Below are 9445 nucleotides of genomic sequence, written 5' to 3'. Positions count from 1 at the left end.
TCTTTCAGATTAAGATCCAGGACATCTGAAACACTATCCAGATGTCCGGCACCTTCTTTCTATCATGACGCACTGAGAGATGTTCAGAATAATTCCTAGATCTTGAATAATTGCAGTCTATTCGGGGAAAACAAACTTCTTCAGGAAGGAAATGGTCCCCAGCAAGCTCATCCATTCCCTCCCCGAGTATGCTTACTTCCCTATAAGGCTGCGCTTTGCCTAAGCAGGAGAGCATATAAAAGTGCAATGTTGCGGTAGACTCGTAGTTCTATACCGTGCGGTAACGAGCACTGAAGGATTAAGAGATAACTCTGTTGAACATAGTAAGGCAAAACTAATGCAACGTTTATTCATTCACGTAAGAAATCCCCTCAATCTTAGGCTAAAGTCCGTGATTGTAGGACAGAGATACAGTTAGTCAGTCAATCCCGCAGGAGAGACGTAACCGCCAGCACAGAGATACGGTTAGTCAGTCAATCCGCAGGAGAGAGAGACGTAACCTACAGCGCATGACAGCGCACGATCTGTTACTGGCTCGGTTGGACTGGAGGACAGTCAGACACAGCAGCAGCCAGCAGCTTACGAACGTCGTCTCTTAACTTTATGTCTGGGTTGCCAGCTACCCTATTCTACGAAGAAACAGGTCCGTTATTTTTGAACAAAAAGAGACTCTCAAGCTGGTATATTTAAGCGAAACAGAAAACGCTAAATATATAGATGCGTTTGTGTCGTCAGAACACTACCATACAACGGTAAAAGATAAATCGGAAACTCCTGGAAGCTGCAGGGAGTGACGATTAAATGTCCTTAAAATAGTAGACAATAGACCCTCTCGGTTGCCATCCGAAGAGGTAACTACAGCAAGCGTGTATGACTTGAACCAACCAGTAGTAAAATAACGCAAGGCAAAAAATTTATTATATCACAATAAAGTTTGTTCATACTTACCTGGCAGACATATATATAGCTGAATTCGGAAATACAGCTACATACATATCTTACAGGCAAGTTTCATGAACAAACTTAGAGAATCGAAGCAGACAGCTCAAGCTTCTAAGATACTGGACCATAAGCGTTCATTGACGTAGTCTACCAGTCCTATTTCTTGTACGAGTCTGCGAATGAGGAAGGAGAGCTCTTCCGAACTTGTCCTTATTCGCTTACGCAATATCAAGTTAACTGAGAGTTTGTCAATGAGAACTAACCCATTAACGGTACAGAGAGATATTTTGTCAATGAGGGGAGACCCACTTACTTGACAAAACGATAGTATATTGTCAATGGGGAAAGTCACTGAATTGACAAAACGTAATCCAGTAAGTCGAGCCTTTTATTTTTCGATTCCCGTCTCAAAAACAAGGAAGGGACAAGAATCCTGTTAAGAGACTGGGCTTACGGTAGGTAGAACGACGATGCTCAATCGGCATGGAAGTCTCGACTAGAAACTAACAAAATCTATCATCTGAAAAACCCTTTCAGATGGTCTAAAAAGCTTTAAATTTATTGGCAGTATGGCAAAGGAAGTCCTGTCTTGCGCTTTCCTGAAGAGCGTCCTTTTGATGAGTGCCTTTGCAAGAATCCTACTGAACGTTGCCGAAAATCCTGACGTTCAGGACGTCGAGCCTTTACATAACCCGTAACTGTCTTATCTCAAAGTCTTGACTGAGGTAGAGAAAACGAATCTTCCCTTGAGCTTTCCTTAACTCCATCCACCTTTGCGAAAAGCAATATAATATTGACAGAGACCTCTTGATTCACGAAACCCGAGGTCTTGCTGGGTTTCGAAGACGAAGTTCTGTTCACTTTCTTGAGGCTCAAATCTTAAACAAGAGCTTGAAGAGTTCAACAGAAACGTTCTGGTGCGCGCTCGGCGTCCACTGGCGAGGACGCTCGGCGTCCTGGTGCGCGCTCGGCGTCCACTGACGAGGACGCTCGGCGTCCACTGACGAGGACGCTCGGCGTCCACTGGCGAGGACGCTCGGCGTCCTGGTGCGCGCTCGGCGGCCACTGGCGAGGACGCTCGGCGTCCACTGGTGAGTGCGTCCATCCGAGCGTCCTGTTCAAGCCGATCGTCCAAATAAGCGTGCAGAAAAGCGTCACGTTCCTGACAGGCGTCAAAAACAAGCGATGAGAAACTGCCTTCTTTTTCCTATTTCTTGGTGGAAAGAAGTACACGTGATCAGCACACTTTCGCCTTCTTACTTCTCACTGAAACGCATAACGAGGGAGAAGGGACGTGAAGCGTCCTCTTCTATAAAGCTTCTTAGAGGGCGCGAGTCCTTCCGAGAGCTCCAACCCTTGTGCGGGGAGGACGCCTCGGAGGACGAGAAGCAATCCTTCAGGATTCGTGCATGTGCACGCACTTTGGCAGTCTGGGGATTTTCATCAGAAACTGCCGAAGGCACGCCAGATCGGTGGGGTTCCCTGTAACCAAAAAAACCTCCTTCGGCTTTCGACATGCCCTCTCCCTTGGTTCTGGAGTTCGACAGAGGTCTAGACCTAGAGGCGTTATAAGGCCGATCTGACGCACCCTCCACTACACAAGGGGCACGTGTCTGCACTTAGCCACTTCACTATTGCTCTCTAAAGCAAACACTTTCGATTCTAAGTTACGAATCGAAATAGTAAAAGAGAAAGGGCAATAACCTCTACAGACACTGTTTTAGGGCCCGAAGGCAACATTACAGGGTTAGGCGTAACAAAAACAGAAGTAGAACTCTTTACAACAATGAAGGAGAGCGATCACTCTCGCAGACATAGTCATAACCCGTAGGCCATACTACAGCGTTAGGCAAAATAAAGTCTACCGGAAGGTTAGCAGTATCACTACCCTGACTTTCGTAATTGATTAATTGCGTACATACTAAAACAAACTTTTTCCTTACGGAATTAGACACGTTTACTGATTAATTGCGTAATACGAATCATACTTTTTCCTTACGGAAATAGACATGTTTACTGATTAATTGCGCCCCCGAAGTGCGGAACTACCGAAGCTTTCGGTAGCCACACCCTATCTTTGCAGACAACACCCTCTGAAACTAGCCTAACTAGATTCAGATATCTTATGCAAAAATGAATCAAATTCAATCATTTAAGATAGCGTATGCCTAGCCACAAAATCCAAGTAAATAAATTAAAAGACAATTAGGATACTTAGCGGCAATTGAAGTTTCCAAAATCCTAAGCCGGAGGTACTGAAAACAGGTGTTTCAGTACCGGCGACAGAAAATTTATGAATAGAAAATGGGAATGGTTCCTGATACCCGCCTCCCAGCGGCGGGAATGGGTACTAACCACCTGGTCGACCACTGCGTGTGTCGGAAGTGTTTTTTTTAAATTCTGTCTCGGACTCAGAAAATACAGCTTATTAATATAATACCTGCCAGGTAAGTGTCATGCATGAAAATACTTATAGGCCTACCAGCCGAAAACTTTTGTATCACGCTCCTTGGGGGATGCTGGGAGTTCACGGATCAAGGCGTTGTTTTGTTTACAATCGCTACACAGGCGCGCAAGCGCGAATTTCTTTCTTATCACACTAAAAAGTATAGTGACACATCTCAGAAATTATTTCGTCACTTGACATAATTTTTGCACCATTTTTAAATTATCCTTTACATGAAGTATTATATATGAAAATGTGCACAATTTCATGTAAAATACAACAAAAAAATACTCATGATTGTAGCTTTTATCAGTTTTGGAGATATTTTCATATAAATAACGAGTGTGCAAAAATTTCAACCTTCAGTCAACTTTGACTCTACAGAAATGGTCGAGAAACGCAATTGTAAAGTAAAATTCATATATTATAGTAATATTCACTCATTTGCCTTCATTTTGCAACAAATTTGACGTCTCTAGCACAATATTTCGATTTATGGTGAATTTATGAAAAAAACATTTTCCTTACGTTCGTGCGATAACTCTTCCGATAAATTTTTTTGTGCGATTGTCCTAATGTTTGCACCCTTTTAAATTTGCCGTTACATAAAGTTTTATATATGGAAATGTGCGCAATTTCATGCACAATACAACAAAAAACAAACCCATGGTTGTAGCTTTTATCAGTTTCGGAATATTTTCATATAAATAACGTTAAGTGCAAAATTTCAACTTTCGGTCACTTTGACTCTACGAAATGGTCGAAAAACGCAATTGTAAGCTAAAACTCTTATATTCTAGTAATATTCAATCATTTACCTTCATTTTGCAATGACTTGGAAGTCTCTAGCACAATATTTCGATTTATGGTGAATTTATGAAAAAAAAAAAAAAAAACATTTTCCTTACGTTCGCGCGGTAACTCTTCCGAAAAAATCAGAATTTTTTGTGCGATTGTCGAAATGTTTGCACCATTTAAAATTAGCTGTTACATAAAGTTTTATATATGAAAATGTGCGCAATTTCATGTAGAATACAACTAAAAATGATTGAAGGTTGTAGCTTTTTCTCTTTTTTTCGAATATTTTGCATATAAATCACGATAAATAGAAAAAACCACGTTCGGTCAAATTTGACTCTACCGAAATAGTTGAAAAACGCAATTGTAAGCTAAAACTCTTACGGCCTAGTAATATTCCGTCATTTTTCTTCATTTTGAAACAAATTTGAAGTCTCTAAAACAATATTGTGATTTATGGTGAATTTTTGAACAATATATTTACCTTTACTACGCGCGCCGATTCGCGGCCGCAAGTCTCCGAAATACGTACATCGCATTATCCTAATATTTGCTCCTTTTCATATTAGCCTTTTTATAGAGTTTCATATATCAAAATGTGCGCAAATTCATGAAAAATACAATAAAAAATAATTGAAGGTTGTAGCTTTTTCCATCTCCGAAATATGTGCATATAAAAAAATATATATATAAAAATTTCGACATTCGGTCAAATTTAACTCGTCCGAAATGGTCGAAATCTGCAATTCTAATCTAAAACTCTTACAGTATCGTAATATTCAATCATTTGTCTTAATTTTGAAACAAATTGGAAGTCTCTAGAACAATATTTAGAATTACGGTGAATTTTTGAAAATAACATTTTTTTACGTCCGCGCGTCACGAATTCGTACATCATTTTGTGATAATATTTTTCCGGTGTTGATTTTATTGTTTTACTATGTATTATATATCAAAAGGATTGCAATTTAGTGTACAATACAACGAAAAAAAAAGTAACTCATTAGCGTGATTTGAATACAATTATCTATGAATTTTTTTTTTTCGCTACCATATATTGCATTATTTACATATGATAATGATATTATTTTTCATTTCTGATGATTGCATACTAAACTTCAGGCAATGGAAAAAAAATGAGCCAAAAATGAACTCTTAATCTTCAAAACTAAGCACGCTGTGATTTTTTGAAAAAATTATTTTTTCCGCTTCCACGCTCACTCCAAACCGGCGCCGGCATACAGGAGAGATTTTGATTTTTAGGGCTTCAGCGTAAGAGGGTTAAATAACAGGCAAAAATTGAACATTTGCTGCCAACACCCAATGTTATCACCAGGAGTCAGAAACTGAATGAGTATGGTCTGCTAAGTGAAGTGCTGCGAATAAGTGAAACTAATAGCCATGTAATTACTTGGTAAGTTGCTTATATAAAACTGTACAGTTGAGGTGTTACTATTTTCTTTTTAGCCAATATATCTAATAAAAAGATTGTGTATTATGAACACTGCAATTAGGAACAAGAAAAACAAAATTTTAAGTTAACATTCAGATACAAATCATGTAATTTCATCACAACATCCACTGTTTTTAAGAAATCTGATCTACATGCTATCTCAGATAAAAATGAACGCTAAGTCTAACCTCCATAACTAACAAGTCATATTCTAAACAGCTGACTGCAAAGGCATCAATATCATAAATTATAAATAAATGGTAGGTTAACTGGCAGTTCCTCTTGACTTTGAAAATATATTCATGGGCTAAGTAGAACTCAGGAGCAAATGTTTTTGCTGGCTCATTAACACTAACCTAATAACAAAACTCAAAATATCAAGTTGAAATAAATATAATATAAATTCCCACATAGAGGCCATATCTATATTATTGAAGAAAAACACGGTACGAAGGATTTAATGTCTGACAGTTAAAACATTTCATGTAATGTATGAAAATTTACAATGCTGTAATTGTTACAATAATGCATTGTTTACAAAATTAACAATTAAATTTTAAGAGCAATCAATAACCTTTTATTTCCAGAAAATCCAGAAAAATATTTGTTCAACTTAATTCTAAGGTTAACATTACAGAGAATGATCTTTTGTTTTAAAACTGTGCAAGGCTGATGGTAAGTCTGCCTCTTTTTCAATGTGCATATAACATGTGCTAGTGGAAGGTAAGTCAAAGAAACTTGAAAGCATAGCCTTGACTAACACAGTGTTGTTTAATAGTATACACATTTTGGCAAACTTAAAACATTAAAGTTTGAGTTACTCCCTTTCTATTTGTATTAAAAAAAAGAAAAAGAAAAAAAGAAACCCACATTTTTGGGCATTTATGTATAATGTTCATAGACTACCGTTAGACAAACACGAATGAGAATATGACTCCAGAATACATAAGACAATGAAAAAGCACATACTAAGACTACCAGTACCGTAATGTAATACATTTATAGACAGCCATGAAAATATACAGTACGGTATTAAACCTGTTATGGTATAACACCCTGACCTACCTTCATATATGTGTTTATTCATTATTTCCAAACAGAAATTTATCTTGTACTTTTACAGATTAGTAATAAAACAAGAAAAAGTCATGGGACAGAGCTATAGAAAAGGTTTTGTGATTGCTCCCACATGACTTGAGACTCCAAGTTCTTCCTATATCTTGGGGTTTGAACATGAACATCGTATGGCAACCGTCTTCACTGAAAGTATTTACAGCATCTACCTCTCATTCTCATACATTCATTTTGGAATCTCCAGCTATTCGGTCCACATACTGGAAAACAAGATTTTCATTTTAATATCACACATAACAACAATGAAAAGGCCATTAAATCCACTAACATCATAGAAAATCACCTTTATGTATTACCAAAAAAAATAATGCATTTGATAAAATCTTAAAAATGTTTAGGTTTTTAACATTTTTAAACATCATACTATTGTGGATTTTTCTCATGTTTAAAGTACTGTACATATTTACCAGTGTAAAACAAACATTTTACATGTGTTGATATTGAGAAGAAACACTAATGCAAAATAAATACAAAATGAATATGTAATATGCATCTCTGAAAATCTTAATGCACAAAGGGGACAAATACAGTATTATGAGTACTATAAATTATTAAGCACTATTCATAAGCTAAAAATCACAAGTTATGCATTTTATACACGGTGCGTATTCCCTCATTTATATTTTCATTCTATTCAGCTGTCTGCATTTTCTGGAATGTACCCAGCACCATAAAACTAAAATTATATATATATATATATATATATATATATATATATATACATATATATATACTATATATATATATATATATATATATATATATATATATATATATATATAGATATATATATATGATATATATATATATATATATATATATATATATATATAGTGGTGTGTGTGTGTGTATATATATATGTGCATATATATATATATATATATATATATATATATATATATATATATATATATATCTATCTATATATATATATATTATATACGTATATATGTGTGTGTGTTTGTGTGCGTGTGTGTATATATATATGTGTGTGTGGTGGCGGGTGTGTATATATATAAATAAAGGTTTTTTTTGCCACGAAGGAAAAAATGGAAAGCGAGATAGCCGAAGTACTTTTCAGTCCTATTCGGACCCTTTACTGAGGCAAACTGATTTTACAAAGAACAACATAGTCAAAAAAGGCTTAATATACAAACTGACACTACCAGATTAGCCATAAGGGCGATTTTCACTCTACAGAAAGGAGGAGTCGCCAGAGGCTAGCCACACCTTGAAGGATACCCGCAGTACACAAGTGATTCTTCCAGAAAACAGTACATTTTGAAAAAAACATGGGGGCATATACAATTTAATATCATGAATTTTTACACAAATTTTCCCAACAAAAATTATTATTAATGAAAAGACGAAAGAAAATATAAATACATATAGTATATCGAGCAAGAGAAGAGGGAGAGAGAATATCGAACCAGAGAGAGAGAGAGAGAAATAATAACTATATACATGTGGGACTAATTTATTAGTTGTTCATTTATTTTGAGGTCCTTCATAAACATCTTACAAATATATGGGTCCAAATGGTACATTCCCAGACTAAGATTTAGGTTGTTTTTATAAGTGATTTGTATAATTGCCGATTCCAGTAAATTTCTTGAAACATAATCATTAGATCTAGCAATTACCGAGGTATCACCCCAATTAATACAATGAGATTTTTCACTCAGATGGATAAACAGTGCATTTGAAGTCTGGGCTGTTCTAACTGAATACATATGCTGCTTAATCCGAACACATAAATTTTTACTTGACTGACCAACGTAAAATGATGGGCAATCCTTACAAGGAATTTTGTAAATGATGTTGTTATTTGTTTCGGGACTATTCTTAATTAGCATATCTTTAATGGTATTGTTATAAGAGAACACTACATTAACATTAAACAATTTAAATATTGATTTTATGGTTTCAAATCCACGAAAATAAGGTAAGCTAAGTACATTTTTTGGCATTTCTTTTTCATTAATAGCAACATTATAAAACTTTTATAATGTTGCTATTTTCAGTAATATTAATGTCAAGAGTTTAATAATAAAAAATTCTCCTAAAGATCTTCCAGGCTGCATATATGAAATTCCTTGCAAAAAGTATGATAAAGTCTATTACGGACAGACCGGTAAATCTCCTTTACAACGTCTCAAACAACATCAATATTCTGTGAGAACTGGGCAAATATCGAATGCATTATTCGTACATATGAGAGATTTAGACCATCCTATTAACTGGAGTCAAGCAAGAGCCTTAATCCCATGTAATGACACAGTTAAAAGGAATATCATTGAATCATGTTTCATCAAGTCAAATAATAAAAATGTTCTAAATTTAAGTCTTGGTTTATTTAAACTTGATGCTTTCATTATGAAAAAAGTTGTAGATAAATATAAGCAACAAAATTAATATATTCAGTTTTTACATGTATTGGACTGTAAAGGTACTTTGTAATTTCGGTTAGGTTTGTGACCGTGTGATATCCGATAATCCTGGATTATCTCTTAATTTTTACCCTTTTGACAATTAACCATCTGGTATTCTTGATCTTGTTTTGTACCTGAGACCTTTCTCTCCAATTGTACTTCATTAACTCCTTGACAATGTCTGAGTAAAGACGAAAGCGCTTGGATTTCTGACTATCATTGTCCTGTGAGATTTGCTTC

The 9445-nt window shown here is 35.6% G+C and overlaps 1 protein-coding gene across 2 annotated transcripts in view; it reads right to left on the bottom strand.

The window, feature by feature from the left end:
* Window positions 1-5840: 5840 nt before the first annotated feature.
* Window positions 5841-9445, bottom strand: part of LOC135216689 (vesicle transport protein GOT1B-like) — a 187855-nt gene continuing 184250 nt past the window's right edge. For both annotated transcript variants that reach the window (XM_064252102.1, XM_064252101.1), the window contains one exon: window positions 5841-6973. Coding sequence is in view for 1 of the 2 variants with exons in the window: in XM_064252101.1 (XP_064108171.1) it covers window positions 6932-6973 (42 nt within the window). In the remaining variant the exon portion in view is untranslated. The remainder of the gene's footprint in view (window positions 6974-9445) is intronic.

The sequence above is a fragment of the Macrobrachium nipponense genome, chromosome 6 (genome assembly GCF_015104395.2).
Source record: "Macrobrachium nipponense isolate FS-2020 chromosome 6, ASM1510439v2, whole genome shotgun sequence".
In the NCBI taxonomy this organism is placed as follows: domain Eukaryota; kingdom Metazoa; phylum Arthropoda; class Malacostraca; order Decapoda; family Palaemonidae; genus Macrobrachium; species Macrobrachium nipponense.
The sequence above is the reverse complement of the archived record's forward strand: the minus strand, read 5'-3'. Positions and strand labels throughout refer to the sequence as shown.